At 35.9% G+C, this 20,940-nt stretch overlaps 1 protein-coding gene and 1 long non-coding RNA gene across 7 annotated transcripts in view; one reads left to right on the top strand and one right to left on the bottom strand.

The window, feature by feature from the left end:
* Positions 1 to 20,940, top strand: part of PCDH9 (protocadherin 9) — an 895,458-nt gene that overhangs the window by 571,284 nt on the left and 303,234 nt on the right. For 4 of the 6 annotated variants that reach the window (XM_044249852.1, XM_044249851.1, XM_044249850.1 and 1 more), the window contains one exon: positions 16,590 to 16,791. In XM_044249852.1, coding sequence (XP_044105787.1) covers positions 16,590 to 16,791 — 202 coding nt within the window. The remainder of the gene's footprint in view (positions 1 to 16,589; positions 16,792 to 20,940) is intronic. The other 2 variants (XM_044249854.1, XM_044249853.1) reach the window with 1 other exon arrangement.
* LOC122907139 overlaps positions 16,820 to 20,940 on the bottom strand; it is an 80,402-nt gene continuing 76,281 nt past the window's right edge. The window contains exon 3 of the long non-coding RNA XR_006384688.1: positions 16,820 to 16,983. This is a non-coding gene — a long non-coding RNA (uncharacterized LOC122907139). The remainder of the gene's footprint in view (positions 16,984 to 20,940) is intronic.

Below are 20,940 nucleotides of genomic sequence, written 5' to 3'. Positions count from 1 at the left end.
CTTCTGCATGTGAGAATAAGGAAACACTTGACGGCCTCTTTTCTATTTCTTACTCTATGTAGCTCTTCAAATTTTTTTTTTTTTTAACCTCGTATCAAGAAACTGGACATCATTTGTCAAGGGGGTATTTAATGTTTTGTTGTTGTTGTTGTTGTTTTAAGATTTTATTTATTTATTTGACAGAGAGATCACAAGCAGGCAGAGAGGCAGGCAGCGAGAGAGGGGGCAAGCAGGCTCTCTACTGAGCAGAGAGCCCGATGCAGGACTCAATCCCAGGACCCTCAGATAATGACCAGAGCCAAAGGCAGAGCCTTAACCCACTGAGCCACCCAGGTGCCCCTACTTAATGGGTTTAAGTGATGGTTTTGATTGTTGAGATCCAGATTATGATTCCATTTTCTTTTATGATCCAAGGGGCATCCATGGTAGAATCCCTTAGTTCCAAGAGAAGAAGACACTGTAGGCAGGGATACAACTTGTTGAATGGCTTTCAGAATTAAAATGGTGGAAAAATCTATTGAGACATTCGGCACTCCTATAGAGTCTATTCACTTGCATTTGTATTTACTTTTTTAATTATTAAAAGAAATGCAGAGCTTATCTCCTCTTTTCTCCATCTGTCAAATCAGGTAATTTTTTAGTATTATTTTTTGAACAGATAATTACTTTCTTTTTGTGTTTAGAGGAAAAAGTCAAGCTAGTTCTTTTATTTTGACACTCTTATGGAAAATAAATCTTTGTGGTTATTTAGATTTTCATATATTTTCATTCAGTACATATTTAGAGTGCCTAACAAACATTAAGGGCTATATATACTAGGTGCTAGGTATTTCAAGTCAAAGGATATATGGTTCCTCCCTTTCAGGAATTCCTTCTTCTGGTTCTGATTGGTCATAATTTCTTCATGTATGATTTTGATCATAATTTCCAATAATAGGCTGATAATTTATTTCAGTTGTCTAAAGAAATCCTGAAAGAAACAATGGAGGCTGTTTCAGAACACCATTATTAAGTATGCAGCATTATTGGGACCTAATAATTTAAACTCAAAAAGATAAATGCCTGGGTGGCTCAGTGGGTTAAGCCGCTGCCTTCGGCTCAGGTCATGATCTCAGGGTCCTGGGATTGAGTCCCACATCGGGCTCTCTGCTCAGCAGGGAGCCTGCTTCCTCCTCTCTCTCTCTGCCTGCCTCTCTGCCTACTTGTGATCTCTGTCAAATAAATAAATAAAATCTTTAAAAAAAAAAAGATAAATGTTACTACATTCTGTATTTATTAAGGCATTTAGGTGGAATCAGTAAAAAAAGAGATCCTCATACACATTGGGTAATGTGCTTCAGTAGCAACTAGAATTTGTAATGTTCTTTTTATTTAGGAGTTAGAGTGTGTATTCTACCAAGAAAAGCAAAACAAAAAAACAAAAAAAACAAGGAATGGTTAATCCTGGAAAGTTTTTGTATGAATTGTAGCCTCCCAGTGTCTGACAAACGGTCATGCATACTCTGGAATACCCTATATTGGAAGACTTCCCTGCATGCTTGGACCTTTCTCTTACCTTCATCTCTTGGACCCCAAATTTCTCCTTTATAATATCTAACACATTTTTAGTTACTTATTCCAGTCTATTTTACTTACTAGACTGCAAGTAAGACTTGGGAATGAAAAGACTATGCCATTCTTGATTACCAAGTTCTCCTCAGTATCTAAGAAAACTTGATACAAAGTAGGTGATTCACAGTGTTTTTTGAATAGCTAAGCACAACTCTCTTGGGAATTTCTTAAATCCTAAACCATTCTGTCTTAGCATGTATTCTCCAGGTTTCTGAATTCTTCAAATGGTATAGTTTCAGAGGTGTCCAGTTTATGAGGACCCACAATTTGGATAGTTTTCCTTTTACTCTGTTTTTCTAATATGCATATCTCCTGCATGAAGTTTGAAGCATAGTAACGAAATTAGTGAATAGGTTGAGTTGGAAAATTTTTAACATATATTTATATATAAATATATTTACTTCTTATAGATATATTTAGCATCTATTTAACATATACTGCTAAAATAAATTTAAATCTCAAATTGTTTTTTAATTCCCTCTTTTACCAGAAACATGATGATTGCACTTTTTAGTCTAATGATATTACCCTACAGACCTTAGGAGAGATTACACATATATGGGAGTCAATGATCATGCTCTTGCAGTGAAAGAACTTTTTTCCAACAGAGTTTTCTGGAAACTGAAATTGGCTAGCTGCCATGTTTGATCAGTTATCACCCAAACTCTATGTCTGATGAAAATCTGCTAGATTTTCATATCTAGGAAAAGTTAGAGATCAAAAAAGATATCTGGGCTGCATTCTGTATGTAGTTTGTCAGTCTGTGAAATCTAAGATAAAATTCCTTCTATGGACACTAAACTCTATGATCTGTTCCAGGATAGGTAATTCCTTAATTCCCCAAATACCATCACCTATCTTCTTTCATCTGTCAGGCTAGGACATGGACTAGATCAGAATTATTTTCTGATATGAGGAACATTTCATTTCATCCTCATGAAGTTAACACTGAAATATGTTCCTAGAGGTGTCAAGATTGGTTTATATCATTATAAAATATGAATTAAAATGTCTATTTAATGGAATACCTTTAAAAGTATATAGTATTTCAAATATTTTTAAGGGAAGAAAGTACAGTTTTAGACAATAAAAATTGTGTGCATACAGAAATATTCTTCTTTAAATGTAGGTAATTATAAACTTGAATCTTTACTTATGACTTAAAATTTGTATTATAATACAAATACTTGAGTATTTGTATCTCCAACACACACTCAATAGAATTTAAATTCAACATAATATAGAATAGTGATATCATTTAAATTCCTTGAAGTTGGCCTGATGCCCCTTTACCATCACTACAGAAATCCTTGCTTATATCCTCTCCCTAATTTTTGTTGTTGTTGTTGTTTTTTTTTAAATAGAGCATCTTTAGAGGGGATTTGGGTCTTTCAAAATACTGTGCACAAAGAACACAGACTTTCCATATATCATCAATTCCTGAACAGTTTCTCCTATTAATGTCCTGCATTAGTCTTCTACACCTGTTATAATGGATGAACAATATTAATAAGTTATTAACTAAAGTCCATAGTTTATGTGTTAGCTCTTTGTGTTCAAATCTTTTTAAATATAGCCAAAATGAAGTTTTCTTTCAAGTATTTAATTGTCCTTTTCCCCCAATTTAACTTACATATAAATAATTGTTGACCACAGTAGTTCTTTGTAAAAAATGTATTCTAGGGGCACCTGGGTGGCTCAGTCATTAAGCATCTGCCTTTGACTCAGGTCATGATCGCAGGGTCCTGGGATGGAGCCCCGCATCGGGCTCCCTGCTCAGCAGGAAACCTCCTTCTCTCTCTCCCACTCTCCCTGCTTGTGTTCCCTCTCGCTGTCTTTCTCTGTCAAATAAATAAATAAAATATTTTAAAAAAAATTGTGTTCTAGACTAGCAATCTGTTCATCATTTTTAACATTTTGTAACCAGGATAATATATTTCTGAATTTCAAGGTCCTAAATATAAACTTCAGGAGATATAATACATTTTTTTCAAATTTCAAGCTGTCTTACTGTTCTCGAATTTTTAGTGCACAGGCTAAATTGTACTATATAGCAAGTTACTCCTGGTGCAGAAATCCTGTAAAGTTTCATTCTGAGACTGTCTTTCCCTCTCTGCCACAGATAAAAGTTAGAAGGCATTTCTTTGCACCTGTGAGTCAAGTGGACTTAAAATGTTTACTTTCTTCTCTTCAAAAAATATTGCTCAGATTTTCAGATCTTTACCTTCTGGATTGCTGCATTCACATTTGGAACATATTTGAGAGTTTTGTCTCTTCAAAAGTAGCCATCCTTTTCTGAGTACACAATACTTTATAGATGCTACCTAAAACTACAGAAGCTTTTGACATACAGAAGTTCCTGACATGTGTTTGAATTATATATTTGTATTCAGGGAAAACAAATGATCCCAATACACACATAACTGAGATTGATGACTCAGTAATGTTTCAAAAGAAAGACTAAGAGCCACAGGGCAAGTGCGATTATCAATGAGATATGGGAGTGATTTTTGTTTCAAATATCAGGCTCAAAGTCACAGTGACTGTCAGCAATAATAGGTGGATATATTTTTAAAATACAGTCCAGCCAATTTGACTTCAGAACAAAGGCTTCTTCTACCCAGGAGAAAAGTGATACAAAATCTTGCTCATGTTTATTCCTACTGGGTTAGTTTCTCTGTTTTCTTAAGATCATTGTAAGGCTCTGATTCTTGCAGAGTAGAGGAGGTAGTTACGTATTACATTTTTCAAAGCAATAGAGGCTTAAAACATTTTCCTCCAGCTTATCAGGACATCAGTGCTTTTCCCTCTACAGAATAAGGATTATTTATTCTTTTAAAAATATTTTGGTATGATTTCCATATCCAAATGGGACTGCTTTGTACCTATGCAGCAAAATTGTTTTGAAAACATATTCTCAGATTCCTGTAATTCAAAGCCCCTATGAAGTCCATCACATTCATCTCATTCTCTCATACTATGCCACCTTCACTATACTTTCTAAATTTATGATCCAAAAAGAACATTCCTCTACATTAAGCTGAGAATAAAGTCAAGACTGATCTTTATCCCAAGGAACAGAAATTATGCATTTAGATGAGTGTTGTCCTTCAAACTTGCCTACTTTTTTACCTACTGCACTTAATATTACCATTTCTCAAAATATTTTGGAATTCCTCTTTCCTAACAGTCCTCAAAGAGTTTTGAAGCCATTGAAGAAAATGTGCCTATCATTTTAGTCTCTCCTTCTTGAAATGCTCTTGTTCACCATAACAGATGGCTTTTAGTTGTTTCAAAAAGTAAAATCAGATCATAAAAAGCAGAGCTGACACCTTGAGACTGTACAATGTAATGTTGTACTCTCATAACAGTTCAAAACTGTGCACTGCAAAATATGTAAAAATATTTTCCTATCACTTCAGTAATTAGATTAAGTAGCTCCTCTCTGAAAGATTAAAAAAGTTGTTTTATACAATTTTTATTTATTTAATAAATGTTTTTCCTCATCTTATAATCATAATCTTATATGATGAATTCTATCCTAAATGAAATATGCTTGCTGAAAAAGTAAGTTTTTGTCACCAAACAAGGCCATGTATTATATGGCACTAAATATAACCACAGAGACTGTTTCTAGTATGTGCTTTATGGTATCAGAAAATATCTAGGTTAATTCAGGTTTTCTTAGATTCAATTAATAAAGTTTGAATTTCATTTTCAAAATTAACAAATAAAGTAAAGATCCCATGTATAATTGACAATTTCCTTGTCTAAGAATAGGGAAATTTCATGATCTAAGACATCAGTCTGCAGTGGAGTTTGTGCATAAATTTTGTGTCACATGCATATGTAAATACACAGACACAAATTTATATCTATATTGTATTATGTTCTTAAACATTACCCTTATTTTCTTTGTAACTTACTCTGAAAAACATTGGATATCACACATTCATAATAAAAATTTTTCTTTCAATGCAAACAGTATTTTCATTGAACCCTTTGAGACAACCAAAAGAAGGCAAAGTTAGAAAATGCTTGTCTTTCACAAAGCAAGTGTTTTTCATATTACAATTACAAAGGATATAGGAAGTTAACAATTTTTTTAAAAATTTGATAGTCAATACACACAGTGTTTAAAAGATAGTCATCCTAGATCAATACATCTACCAATGTATCACCTGTTGGATGATTTGCTAATGAGTCCAGGATTTCAGTTGAAATTCCAGGGATGCTTGTTTATTTTTTGTGCGTTCTATATGGCCAAAGACAGCTCTTTCCTTATTTGTACTTTTTTTTTTTTTTTAAGATTTTATTTATTTATTTGACAGAGAGAGAGAGTGATTACAAGTAGGCAGAGAGGCAGGCAGAGAGAGAGGAGGAAGCAGGCTCCCTGCTGAGCAGAGAGCCCAATGTGGGACTCGATCCCAGGACCCTGAGATCATGACCTGAGTCAAAGGCAGTGGCTTAACCCACTGAGCCACCCAGGTGCCCTATTTGTACTGTTTTTGCCTTCACCAGTTTGGGAAAATGCTTCTCAAATATGTGTCATGTTTATGGAAAAGCCTAAGAGAGACTTCAATAGTTGGTCTGTAGCACCATCATCGTGTTCTATGCCTGTACCCACAATTTCATGTCTTTTTGAAGTGTCACATGGATATTTACGTAAGTTTTGTGAACTGCGTTCCACTATCCACTTTCTCCATACAGCTCAGCCCTCCTCCATTAACTTGTCTATGGGGATCATGTTCTTTGTCATGACTGACTGTTTTGGTGGCTCCTGTGCTGATTAATAATTATATGACCATCTCCATTTTTGAATCATATAATCATAGACTAGAAAGAGGCTCCTCTTCCTGGGGTATCATTCCCATTGCCATTTTCCTTTTTTTTTTTTTTGGTGAAGAAGATATGATTGATGGCTCAAAATTATAATCCAGGATATATTGCTGCCAGTGATAGATATCTGTGACATGTGTTAGGACTACTTCAAAGAACCTTTTTTTTTTTTTTTCTTTTGAGAAAGAGAGAGAGAGCGAGCATGTGTGAGAGGAAGGGGGCAGAGTGAGAGCGAGAGAGAGCAAGAGAGAGAGAGAAGACTCTAAGGCAGGCTCCATGCTCAGCTAGGAGTCAGAGGGGGCCTTAATCTCGCAACCTGAGACCATTACCTAAGCTGAAATCAAGATTTGGCTGCTTAACTGAATGAGCCCACCCAGGTAACCCCCTCAAAGAAACTTTTACTTCTTCACCCCTTCTAAAGAGATTTAACATTCTTCCTTATTATACTACAAAAATAAGACCAGAAAATTGAATAAATAAAATCATGTGCCATGTGCAACACAGGATCCACTGAAACAAGTTAGACCACATTTTAGGCATACATTAACAATCCTTCATGAGGACTTTTGAAACGACCTTATTGTATCATGATAGTATTTCTTGAGGATTTATACAGATGGCTTCCTCGGCCCCTCTATTTTGTCTAACATAGAATAACACGAACTGTCCTCTAAAGCCTTGAATTACTAGTTTTTATTCTTTTTTTTTTTTAATTTTATTTATTTGTTTGACAGACAGATTACAAGCAGGCACAGAGGTAGGCAGAGAGAGAGAGAGAGGACGAAGCAGGCTCCCTGCTGAGCAGGGAGCCCGATGTGGGGCTCGATCCCAGGACCCTGGGACCATGACCTGAGCTGAAGGCAGAGGCTTTAACCCACCGAGCCCCCCAGGTGCCCCACTAGTTTTTATTCTTACTAGGTAATTATGATCTTGTGCCTGTTCAGCAGTATGCAAGAGGAAGTTTGAAGCATACGTGTCTGTGTTTACGTGTCTGGGGGGCATGGGTATGGGTATGGTAGCATGCTTAAACTCTTCTGAGTCAAATGCCTGTGCTCTGAGGTTAATTATAAAATTAGGACTACCTCCTAAAAAGATATTACTTACTTAAGGTAAATATAGCCTACTTTGGTTTTCCAAGTCTTATTTTGCATTGAGAATTATTAACAGAAATGCTAGGCAGATGCCCATTATCACTCTGCTCGTTCTGCTAAAATTTCCGGAGATAAATTCTTGAATTCTAGACACGAAATCAGACTCTATTTCTATTATCAATACATACAGATTTGACATATTACTTTTCAGTGATTTTTTTTTATTATTCCCAGAGAGACTCACTTTTTGTAAAAGACCAATGCTGCGTCAGTGGGTTCTATATTTTTACTTAATAACAGCAATAGCTTCGTGTAATTTCTAATTAAAATGCTGTAACGATTATGTATGCTGATTTTGTAAATATGATAAGGGTAACTTACTTTGTCACATAGGTTTGTTTATACTAGAAAACTAAATTGGAAAGGACTCTTGCTGAGTCGTTTCTTCCCTATTTCTGTACATATAATTTATAGATGCAAAAATTCTGCTTGCAGATTCAGGAGCAGCTGCTCCTGTTTAATATAGTCATTTTATATTTTGTATGCTCAGATAAAGTGCTGCCTTCCTACTGGGCAACATTTAACTGTGAGAAATAGGTTGAGGTTGTTTCTGATAGCAGGAACTAAATAAGAATATAAGAAGCAAAATAGCCAACAATGCTGACAATTCTTAATCCTCTCTACTTTCCGGGGACCCCAGAAGAAATTTAAGGGTGGGGTCACATCACCAAAACAAAGAAGAAAGTTGATTCAAATCCTTTTGATGTAGGGAGGAGATTCCTGTTTTATGGTTTTTCCCAGTATTAAAGTTCAAACACCAAGTTTACACCCAAAAAAAGTACAAAGAATTTACTTTTATTCTTGAAGCTACCAATTATTTTTGTGCAGGAAGAGAAATGTGACCTACCTTTCTCACAAATCATACTGAGATAAAAAGGAAATGAAAATAAGACCATATTAAAAATTTCACCATATGTTATATTAATATGAGTCTTCTAGCCCGTAGGCACTTCTAAGAGGTATTCAATCCACTTTATTTATAAAGCACAAAAGGTCATTACTTTGAGGGTCATTTCATAATAAGATTACAAACTAGATGGGCTAAGATTAAGTTAATATGGGTTTCCCACGCAAGCTGAAACAAGTTTCCTCCTTTAAATTTCCAGTTGAGTAGTGAAGGTTAAACAGAAGTTGACAGATCTGCCATGAAATGAAACAGTGGCTTGGCTGCCAGTAGCCAACTAGTTAATGAGCAGTAGGTAGAGTATAGATGACCACTCACCATTTCCCCTGAAAATGTTACTCAAGTTTATATGGTCAGTAATCATCCACACCCTGGTCCTATCTATAGATAACATAGATATCACTTAGAATATAAAATCATTTTAAAGTTGTTGACACCTTTACATTCATCACATATGGTCAGGGAAGTTGTTATACATCTTTCTCAAACATGAGTGGAACCTTCCCATTTGTCTCCAACTACTCTAAGATGTAAACACTGAAAGTAGAAAGAAGGAAAAGACTGCCCGTTAATAGATTGTTATAATGTTTCATTTTGCTACTTTTAAAATAAGACAGTAAACTTCTTGCTGGGGAGACAGAGAACTTTTCCCATGGGAAATCACCTTTGGAGGATGAACCATGATATTTCATTTCTATTCCATCCTCTTTAGATTTCCTCGTTCAATTCTGGGTAAATCATCTTCATCCAGTAAATATTCATTATAAGCTCATGAAATGTCAAGTGTGTATGTTCCTCAGAAAAACTCGATGGGTTTGATTTCATCAATTCTTATTTGAGATTGTTAACATTTCTTTATCTACTTGGAGATGAAAAGGAATTGTTCAAGGATATGCAAAGTTAACAATGATTCTGTATTTGAGTCAGGAATAGCCTTTTCTAACAATCTCAATTACTCTTTTAGTCTTTTTATTTTTTATTTTCACAAACTGGCAATAAATTTCAGTCCAAGGATGGCAACAGATCTAGGGATTGTTGTGGCAAAAACTCAGAAAGCACTCCCCTTCCTTCTTTTCTTTCTCCCTTGGCTATTTTTAATGAATGAAGGTCTCCGACTCATGCACTGACCTTGCCTAAGTCTGCAAAGTTTGCAAGAATTAGGAGATCACATTTTAAAAGCTTCTGGCCAAAAATATCAGAAACTAGCTTAATAAAATTTGACTTTTTAGGAATTTGTGGACTATAGTTTTTGTCTTGTTCACCATTTTATTCTCAGCAGCTAGAGTGGTGTCTAGCATAGAGTAGGTGCTCAACAATTATTAAATAGAAGAATGAAGGAAAGAGCAGTGCTTCCTGTTGAAAATCAGAAAATAGAGTTCTAGTTTCCGCTGCAACCTACATAGACAAGTCACTTTACCTTATTTCCTCATCTGAAAAAAAAAAAAAAGTAACATTAGAATAGATGGAAAATCTCTAAGTAATTTGCAGCTAAGATAAATAAAGTCTACATTAGTAGAACTGTTTTATCATATGTACTTCTAATAAACAGGAGAGAGAGTGACTCAATTTGTCAGGTACAAATCATAAAATGACTCATTATAAAATAATTCTGTACTCAAAACATTTCATGTATCACCCATCAAAAAAGTTCCTTATGGGGCGCCTGGGTGGCTCAGTGGGTTAAAGCCTTTGCCTTCGGCTCAGGCCATGATCCCAGGGTCCTGGGATCAAGCCCCTCATCAGGCTCTCTGCTCAGCAGGGAGCCTGCTTCCTCCTCTCTCTCTGTGCCTGCCTCTCTGCCTACTTGTGATCTCTGTCTGTCAAATAAATAAAATCTTAAAAAACAAAAAGTTTCTTATGGTTTTGTCCTTCAAAACTGTTCTTTGTTTTTGATAATGGGCTCATTTTACTCATAATTGCTAGTAATTTTCCTAAGTTGTAAATCCAGAAATCTTTTATTGATTTACCACTTTGGATCCCATCTCTCAAATATGAATGAAAAAGAACATGTGTGTGTTAATGTTAGTGTCCCTTAGTTGAGCCTACAAGTATTGAGCTATAGCAAATTAAACTTACAATGACAGATTGCTTTGGGGGCCCTTTTTACCTTATTTTCTAATTTACCAGGACTCTCACTCATTTCTGGATTTTATTGAAGATAAAGGTGCATTGATTTTAGATGGCAAGAAGCTGTTGAGGAACTTCCTATTGAATTAAATTAGTAGTTTTAGTTGAAAATGTGTTCTTTTGTCATTGTGTAGTCGCATCCCAGGGGACTCAAAGTGAAGGGTGGTTGATGGCCTGGCAAGGCTGAAGAAAAAGACCCAGAGGTAGCAATTAAGACATAGTTATTGGGGGAACTTACAGGCAGGGAGTCCAGGAGCAGCAGACAGGACAAAGCATACCCTATTAAAATCTATATGCAACAATCTTTTATAATGTAGCAACTAGCCTAGCAGGCATCTGTAGCCACTCCTTCCTTGCATGGCCAGAACATTCCAAGGATATTGAGGCCTACCATCCAGACATTCTTTGTTACAAAGGAGAAGCTCTAGGTTGGTGACCCTTGCCCCACCGACCTCATTCTCAGAGTTTGCAACCTAAGACTATCCCCTTAACTGTTATTTCTTAAATCTCAGTTAAAATATATCTCTTAAAAATAAGAAAGGTCCAAATGTTTCCAATTAATATTATTAGAAATGTTTGTATTAAACTTCAGTTTCCAGTCTCCAGTTTTCTTTTTAACTCTCTTTGGGGTAGATTCCTTTGCTACTTTGAGAAGAGGTATGTAAGAAAATATTATTTCATGTAAATAAATAGCATATATTCATTGGATTTAATGCTGGATTTAATGCTGGGGTAAGGGAAAAACAAGTTCACATGTGGAACTTTAGGATCATTTTTGTTTTTTACTTCATCATAAATGATTTCTGGCAGTTTGTGTTTGTGTGTGTATGTATACTATTTAGGGATTAAATAGATGAATGATGCATCAATATTTCTTAAATGGGGTTAAAAGAACTAAATCAGAGTTAGGAATATTTCCTTGAAAAGATATTTAAGGAATTCTGCACAAATGAAACCATATTTAAACAATTCTAAAGTACTTTTTTTTCTTACTTCCACAATATCGATGTATTAATTTTAGAGAGAATAATTATTTTAAGTATCAGTTATTAACTAGTGAACTTGTTTATTTGTCTTGTAATAATTGGCTTAGTGTGCCAAATTTGTGTGTTATTTTGTGATTTGAAGGGAAGATAAGAATTTTTTTAAAAGATTTTATTTATTTGACAGAGATCACAAGTAGGCAGAGAGGCAGGCAGAGAGAGGGGAAGCAGGCTCCCCGCTGAGCAGAGAGCCTGATGCAGGGCTGGACTCCAGGACCCTGAGATCATGACCTCAGCTGAAGGCAGAGATTTAACCCACTGAGCCACCCAGTTGCCCCAGAAGATAAGAATTTTTAACTGCAATCATTAAAAATCTTAGGTAGAGAAAGTAAAGAATAGAAGTTAGAATAGCAAAGCAGGGATAGTAAGCTTCTTTGGCATTCCTTAGCTCAAAGAAAGCCTGCCTCCTATCTGCTAGACTTTTTCTGTTCTTTTTTTCACTATAAGCGATGAAGGGGAATACATAAATATTAGAATGTGTTTTACGATTGCCAAGATAATCCTTACAAATTTTAGTGTGGTCAAAATAATGAAATTTTAAAATGCCATATTCTGTGACCAGACAATAGTACTTTAAACAGTGTGCCCATAGCCAGATCTTAGCTTATGCACATTCATATCCAAAAACACCTTAATGAAATGTAATTCAACTAAGCAAAATCCTTACTAACCTGATTTTTACACTTAAGAATAGATTATATTTTCTACATCAATAAACATTAATAAAATATTAAGTATTGTGATTTGTTCAATTGTATGATATATAATTTATTTATTAAATATCTATTTGTATTAGGCATGTCGCTCATTTCTGTGTGTTTGCTATTTTATGCAAAGACACAATGAACTTGACCATCAAATCTTTGCACGTAGAAATCCCAGGAGGTTAGTGGGACTGGGATTATAGACTTGAATGTGAGTCATTCATTGGTGAATAATATTCTGTACCAGTAAGAAACACACAAAGGAAGCATTCAGGCAATGATTGAGATTTCCTAGGTGACTCAGAGTTCTTTTAGTGACTCTTGAAGAACAGAGCCCAATACAGGAACATGTGTACCTTCCCTGAGCTTCTTGAATTTCCCCTCTCTTTCCTTTCTACTAACGTGCAAGAAATAATATTGTAAAAGTGTTTGGTGATATTTCTTAAATTAAACCAGTGTGGCATCTCCCGACTTGCAGCATCCTGAACCTATATTTGTATGCATGGCCTTTTATGCTTGTGTAGAGTACAGAATTTCTGATGAAAGTTTTGCATGGTTAGAATTCATATCAGCAGCCCTGAGATAAAATAACATGAAGCAGCCTTAGTAGTTACTGGTTCCCATCTTATACCTTCTCAGGGCGGCCAGGGACCTAGAGCTAACTTGTTCGTGATAAATCAGATAAATAAATGTGACATTCAAACCGTTAACAAGACATAGCCGATAATAATAATAATGTTTACCATGGGAGAAAATGGAATGGGTAAGAGAGAGGTTTTTGGAAAACAAAAGTGCAAAGGCTTTGGAAAGTCTAAAGTAGTCTCATGATAACATATGTTGTCCCAGTTCAGTCAGGCAGGGCTTGACTGTATTTATAACACAAATTGGGTATATTTCCTTGGGGATAACCCAGGAGCAACATTCCCAGAGGCAGTAAGAAAGCTTACCCCTCTTTCTCTCTTCAGATATGCAAACAATTATAGGTTTCTTGAAAGGATAATGGGAAAACATTCACTTTCTCAGAGGAGAAATCATGTATTCTAAACTGTCCATCTTCATCTGCTGCTCTCACCAAAAACAGCTTCCACTCACAAAGACTCTGAGCTGACAGGATCTGCATCCACTTTGGGAGACATGCCAAGATTATGGGGTCTAGGCAGTTCCTTACAAAATAACAATATATATTTTTTTTTCTGTTGTGAAGGAATCACATCTTTTTTTTTTTTTTTTTTTTTTTTTTGAGAGAGTGTGAGAGCAAGAGAGATCACAGAGGGAGAAGGAAAAGCAGGCTCCCTGCTGAGCAGGACCCTGAGATCATGACCTGAGCTGAAGGCAGATGCTTAAAGCACTGAGCCACCCAGGCACCCCAGGAATCACAACCTTAAAACTAGCTAAACATTGATAACTCTGCAGGTTAAAAGAATATGCAGCAGTAAATTTGAAGATTGATACGTACTTTTACTGAGTATCTACTATGTGTCATATATTATGCACCAACGATGCTTCTTATTTTATCTGCTGGGGCCTCACAACACTTCTCCAGTGAAGGCACTATCTTCTCCATTTTACAAAGCCAGGAACTCATTCAAAGAGATACTCACTTGCCCTGGGCCAGTCTCTGCAGAGCAAGGGCTCCCAGCCAAGAGGTCTGGTTCTGGCTTTCTCGGCTGGTGTTCTTCAGCAACATCTCAGCAAGTCTGTCGAGTCCTTGCTGTCACCTGCATCTCTTATTTCGTAGCACTTCATGGATCCTTGTTTTCCTGCATTTCAATTTCTTCAGATTCTTTCCTTACATCTACCTTTATATTTCAGACATTGTTGTACTTGCATCAGTCATTACGATGATGAACTGTAGTTTGATTGGCTTGATCAGTTTGCTTCATACCATACTATCCATGTTCCAATTCTTAGTCCATATGCCACCTCCCACCCCAAACTCCCATGAGACTGATAAACTGCACAGGTTTGCCACTTAAAACTTAACATCTTTGAGTCAAATTAATTAGGAAATAGTTCCATAAGCCACCATGGTTTAAGCATTGTACCACTCTGGTTTACACTGTCCTATTGCAAATAAATTACTATCTACTATACCACTGCAAATATATTTCTATCTTTGCTTGTTCTCACAAAGTGGCAAAGGAAGATCTTAGTATAATATATGTGGGATGGAATTTAGTTGGTTGTATTTGAAACAGTTTTGAAAAGAATATTTTTCTTCTCAGTGAAATCATAGTGCCAGACTGTGTACCAGTGGGTGCTTAATAAATGCTCGTTCTAATGGCTGTTGTGTGAGAACTGCTGTGTTCAAATGTTACTGGGGCTGCAGATTCACATTTCTCAGGGGGAAAAATATAAAGTAATTAAAACAATATTAATTATACTTAGAAGAATATCATACATGGAGATTTTCCTTTTTTCTTCTGTCTGTGGAACATATACTTTATAATGGCTTATGGACCTCTTGAGATGCTTTAGAAAGACTGAAGAATAATCTGTCCCATTGTCTTTCACTTATATTTGACTACTTTTTTACTCACCTGAGGTAATTCTCCAGAGGTAATACCAAAGATGCTATAATCGCTGAAACTACAGGCTTTTTAATACGCTACTCACTTTAAAATCTATGTTTGATTGTCCTTTATAATGGGCAGACTGGTCATCGACCTTAATGCTGTGTTTATCACCAAAGGATACTGATGAAACAAGGGCATATTGAAACATAAACAAAAAAATACTTACATTACTGGTTTTCTCTAAAGGGTTAAATTCACACAAGAGAGGAAACACTATAGTATATGGTAGTATTTTCCTTCCGATCCAAGATATTAATATTCAAGTTTGGCTTGCATATTGTGGAGCACTCACCTAGGCACGTTTTAAAATACATTGAGGGGTGAATGAGATAGTTGTGCATGAAGGTGAAATGTGCTACAATAGACTCAATTAGCACCGTTTATGATTATAGTTTATGTGATGTTGGCATCAGTTCATTAAAAATGTACTGAACTATCAAATCATTTCATACAGGTCATTGAACAGCAGCAATAAAGTGGTATCAGCTCTTCTCCATTATGACTCTGAGCTGGATTTGAACCAGTGACTCATAGGAAATAGGCTGTGTCCTATTGTTGTCTATAAAAATGCATTTATAGAGTGGCAGTATATCTATCTATAGCATTTTGTGTCTAATTGCATTCTATTTTCTTTGGAATGGATACAGTCTATAAATTGCCTCTCTGCAAAACACACAAATTTTAGATACTATGAAGTGATTATACATTACGCTTTTGTATTTTATACACTTTATTATTTATGCATTCATAATTTTGTTAAACATGAGTAAAAGTGGTCACATGTGACATGATATTGAAAGGTCTTCTGACTGTTAAAGCAGAATGAAGATTAGGTGCAGCCAGACATACAGTGCAAATTTACTACTCTCCTATAATTCCATAAGTCATAAATCTCCACCCCACACAGCTGTAAATATTCTCCTATCTCATGGATTACATCAGCTAAAAGAACATTTACCAAGAGTACTAAGCAGCAATCTGTGCTGAAATGCACACTTTTATTTTATTAAAACACTAAAATTTATTGAAGTACCCATGCACATATTTTAGGTCACTTCCGATAGTGACATTGTAGAAATAGATGTCAAAATAATACTCAAAGCATCTTTCTACTGGGATGCTCTATAACCAGTGAGTGGTAGTAATATCTGAGCCAATGGGCAATAATGACTTCTTTGCAAAAACTACCTTAAAATCATTAAATAAAGAAAATGCTTGTTTCATTCAAAAGAAACTGAATGTCACATTGTCTATGTATTTATTCAGATCTTTGTAACAAATATTTGCATATTTCTGCTTATTTCAAGTTTATTTTTTTGTTTTTGTTTTTGTTTTGTTTTGTTTTTAATGTTGACAACTGGTATATTCCTTTTTTGCTTTTCTTGCTGTAATTTTCAGCGGTTTACTATTAGTGCTTTTTTTGTCCTTCAATTAAACAAGACCGTAATTCCTTCTCGTATTTTGCAAGTTAGACATGATACAGTAAATAGCAAGTGCTAAATTTCGTTCCAAGTTTTATCTGTTTTGCTTTTACATTGTATCATGTGTTGAAAGTTGTTTTGATTTTGTGTTCCGCCGCGCCCCTTTTCTCCGGGAGGAGTGTTAATCCGCGTGTCCTGTGGTCTTCTTTGTAGTCGCAGCGCCGGGTTACGTTTCACCTCCCCGATGGCTCCCAGGAAAGCTGCAGTGACAGTGGTCTAGGAGACCACGAGCCGGTGGGTAGTGGCACCCTGATCTCACACCCTCTTCCTCTGGTTCAGCCACAGGACGAATTCTACGACCAGGCCTCTCCGGACAAGAGGACCGAAGCAGATGGCAACTCTGACCCCAACTCTGGTGAGTCCCCTTAAAAACTGTGATCGCTTGGACTTCTGGCTTTTTGTTGTGTGCGCTTGAGTTCTAACAGTGATTTGGGGAAGCAAATAGATGGACATTCGGTTGGTTTTGCTGGCTTTCTTGTTGCCGTATTCAAAATATATCAAGTCTACTGTGTTTGTTGTTCGGTGGAATGATATTTTCCAGTGAAGACTTAAAAAAAAAAAAAAAAGATAAAATAGTTGATTAAAACAAGTGCGAAGAGGGATGATAGTGATTTGGGGGTTTTACTTTTTTTTCTTTTTAAATTTTGTCTGTTTAAATTTTGGATATGTTTTAACCAATGCATTGAATGAATGGAATGAATGAGATGGAATTAGCCAAGATCTTAATTCTGCACACCTTAGAAATCACTGCCCATTCAGAGTAAGCCCTGTGAGGGTGCTTTTTTCTTTGCCTTTGGAGGAAATTTTGGGCAAGGACTCTACCTTTTCTGGTGATTCTGTTATATATATATATATATATATATATATATATATATATATATGCTGACTAGTTCACTTTTATTAAAATGTTCAAAGTCTAATTCGATAATAATGTCCAGTCCACAGTAATGATCATGATTTCTACTTGACTTGAATTAAAACTGGTTTCTAACTCATTTTGAACCTGCATCACCGGTCACCTACAGGGAGAAATGTGGACAGGATAAGTTTTCCCCAATTTTCTAAACTATTTCTCTTCTACTGCTGTAGACATACCTGTGTTTCTGGCAATTTTGTGGTTGAAGTAGAATTCCAAGAGGAGGTAAAACCTTGTCCTGTTGTGAGAATTCAGAATTGGTGTTCTCTGATTTCTAGGATTTTAGAATTTGAATTTTAGAATTTGCCTCTCTTTGTATCTAGGTCTGTGGTCTGGGATATTACATATTACATATTACCACTTCCTCTCCCTGAAGCTGGCATCCATTTCTGCCTGTTTCTCTGATAAATGTCTTTCTTCTCATTGGCATGTATAGTTACATCGGCATCTTCTTTCTGCTGAGGTTTCTCCAGCCTGTCTTTTAGGAAGAGCTAAGTAAATTGCACACCAGCTCCGATTCTTGATCTTTCTGTCATGTTCTGTATCTTCGGGTCATAAGAGAAATATAAGTGCATCTTTTTACTTCACATATCCAGAAGGGCAGGCCATATGCAAAGAGGGGCATTCTCATTAGACAACATTTGGGAGAGCTGGCCAACTGTCCTCCTTAGATTTCTTGGTGTTGATTAAACATCATTGAATCTAAGTGGTTCTACTGAAACATCCTTTCCTGGACTTGTGTGAAGAGGTCAGATACGTAAGATAGCTTTTTCTAAACTGATTTCCTGGTTTTCAGCTTCCCTCTCTCCAATTTTAAAATATCTCTTTCGTCATTAAGCTGAGGGTACCAAACTGGTTCTTGGCTTCCTCTTCTGCATATGGGTATTGTTGGTTTTTCTTGTCTTTGGGCTTCTGCTAAAACCAAGACAGAAAGACTCCCATTTTAAGAAAAGAGTTTTAGGTCGTGTCTATACAGTTCTCCAAAGGTGTTGTTTGTTTGTTTGTTTGTTTTTTACAGAAGTAAAAGGAAAGAAGGGGGAAAAAGTATACATAAGTATGGTTAGCGTAAGTTACCTTAAGCCAGAACTTCACCCAAAATATATAGCTATTCCCCCGATGCTTTCTTAGACCAGGGAAGTAGCTGAGTGAGATGCCTAATGGGAGAAGTTAGAAGAGATTCTAAAACAAACAAACAAACAAACAAAGGACCTTTTCAGAATAGCTTCGAGAGGTCCCTGGGGATGTTACCAATCTAGTCACAAGGAAAAAGAGACCCAAAGGATGATACACCCTTGCACACTCCAACATTCAACCCAACACAGTGACTTCACCCAGGAGAATCATGGTCAATAAAATGTGTTAAACTGCTCCTTGGTGGAGACAACATCCTTATTCATCATTAAGAAAGAAGGAAAATCGGGAGATAAGGAAAAGAGGCACTGTGAGGGACCCTGGAGGCCAACTATACTTTCCACATTTAATGGGACTTAAAATTTTAACCTCCTCTGTAAATGTCTAGAACAGAATTAATTAGAATAGCCTAGAAATATTAAGAGATTCATAACCAAATGGTAATTCATATTAGGATAGTATTATGATATATTATCTTAAAATTCCACAGTCGCATTTTTGTAATTAACTTTGAGGAATTTGTGAAGTGAGATATAGCATAATTGAAGCAGTAATCTTCAATAGTAATAATCTTGCTATTCAGATTTAGATTGTATCCTTTGTCTTCATTGGGGTTTTCTGTCTGTGGTGTGGTAATTCTTGAGAAGCCAAGATTTTAAAGTAACCATGCTATCTCCATAGAAATCATGAATGTCAGTATTATCTGTATAGTTATTAAGTATTCAATTTGTATGGGTTCCTATTTGTATAGGAATATTTTAAAAATATTATGCTTCTCAATTAAAAAAAAAACCTTTGAAGATTAGTAGTAATTCCATAACAATTCTTTCCATTATACTTTTTAAAAAAAGATTATTTATTTATTTGACAGACAGAGATCACAAGTAGGCAGAGAGGCAGGCAGAGAGAGAGGAGGAAGCAGGCTTCCCGCTGAGCAGAGAGCCCGATGTGGGGCTCGATCCCAGGACCATGGGATAATGACCTGAGCCAAAAGCAGAGGCTTTAACCCACTGAACCACCCAGACGCCCCTTTTCATTATACTTTTAAAAGAAAAACCAATAAAAGAAGTATCTTCTGGAGGAGTTTTTGGAGATATTAGGCTTTATATAGGGTCTTGCTTCTGTACACACACACACACACACACACACATATACACACACACAGTGGCATTTAGCTACAATATTCTTTATTTCTAAGTTTATACTTCTAGGTTGTTGACATCATAAGTTTTATATTATATCAAACACATGAATTTTGGAAAAAAAAATGAGGAAAGTATGAAGGTTTTTACATGCAATCCCAAAAATAAAGTTTGGAAGTTGTGTTAGAATTGATGGTTTTTGTAAATAATTCCATGTAAAATCTACAGTAGTCTTTATTGTGTCAGATGTGACTCATGCCAATAATTTAGATGCACTAGACATACAACGTTCTTTTTTTCTTACATTTAGAAAAAGACTTGTATCCCCATTTTACTAGTGTGATGGAAACTTCACTCCCCGCCCCCCTCAATTTCACACGGTCTATGTCATGCCGAAAAGAATTGAAACATTCTGGTCCCTTGGTCATCTGCACACTTAAATGTCCACGGAGATACCCCTTGTTTCATTGGGTCCTCATGCGTTCTCAGATGATATTGCCTTCATCCCAGCCCTCCTGGCCCCTTCATAACTACTCCTAATGCCTTCAGACCACTGGTGGGCAAAGGAGTTTGTGCATGGCTATGGTGCCAAGATGCTTGGTGAGTTTATCACCAAGGACCTTCCTGCTTCCCTGGACTCCACCGTGGAATCTAGCCTCAGGATTCTGTAATTCCAAGCCGCTGGGTTTCTCTGAGTTCTGCCCAACGAGAACAATGTAGTCTCTACCTCTATTTCTTTCTTTCATCCCTTTCCTTTCCAGCAGGGCTGCGTAAATGCTTTTAATATCTGGAGTTGGAGTTCCCCACTGCATCTCTTGATAGTTTTCCACAAAGACATAATCCCTCAATTTTTTTTTCTCTAGTAGCAATTGAAAAAAATAATCTGTGTAGTAGGTTCAGAACTCTGAAAAATGACAGAATGCCTTTTAACCATTCTCTATCCTGTCTCATCCTCATATATGCAATGATTATAAAGCCAATATCTGTTTGAAAATGCTGGGGTAGGTAAAGGGATATATACAAGTAGAAATATATATATATATATATTTCAAAATTATTTTCATAAATAATTATATAAAATTATATTTGTGTTTATTGCTAAAATAATTACAGAGCATGTTATTAAATTATACAGTGAGTGGATATAAAAGTGATAAACAAAAGAAATTATTCCTTTTTAATGAAGTAGTTTTAAAAATCTTATGATGAAGAACTTCAACCCATTAGTCATTGATTACTACATGAAATCGAGTTCACACAGGAAATCCAAGACACACACTTGCTTGGTATATTAATTTATAAAATGAACTGGTGC

The sequence above is a fragment of the Neovison vison genome, chromosome 5, assembly GCF_020171115.1.
Source record: "Neovison vison isolate M4711 chromosome 5, ASM_NN_V1, whole genome shotgun sequence".
In the NCBI taxonomy this organism is placed as follows: Eukaryota; Metazoa; Chordata; class Mammalia; order Carnivora; family Mustelidae; genus Neogale; species Neogale vison.
This window is presented reverse-complemented; position numbering and strand designations above follow the sequence as displayed.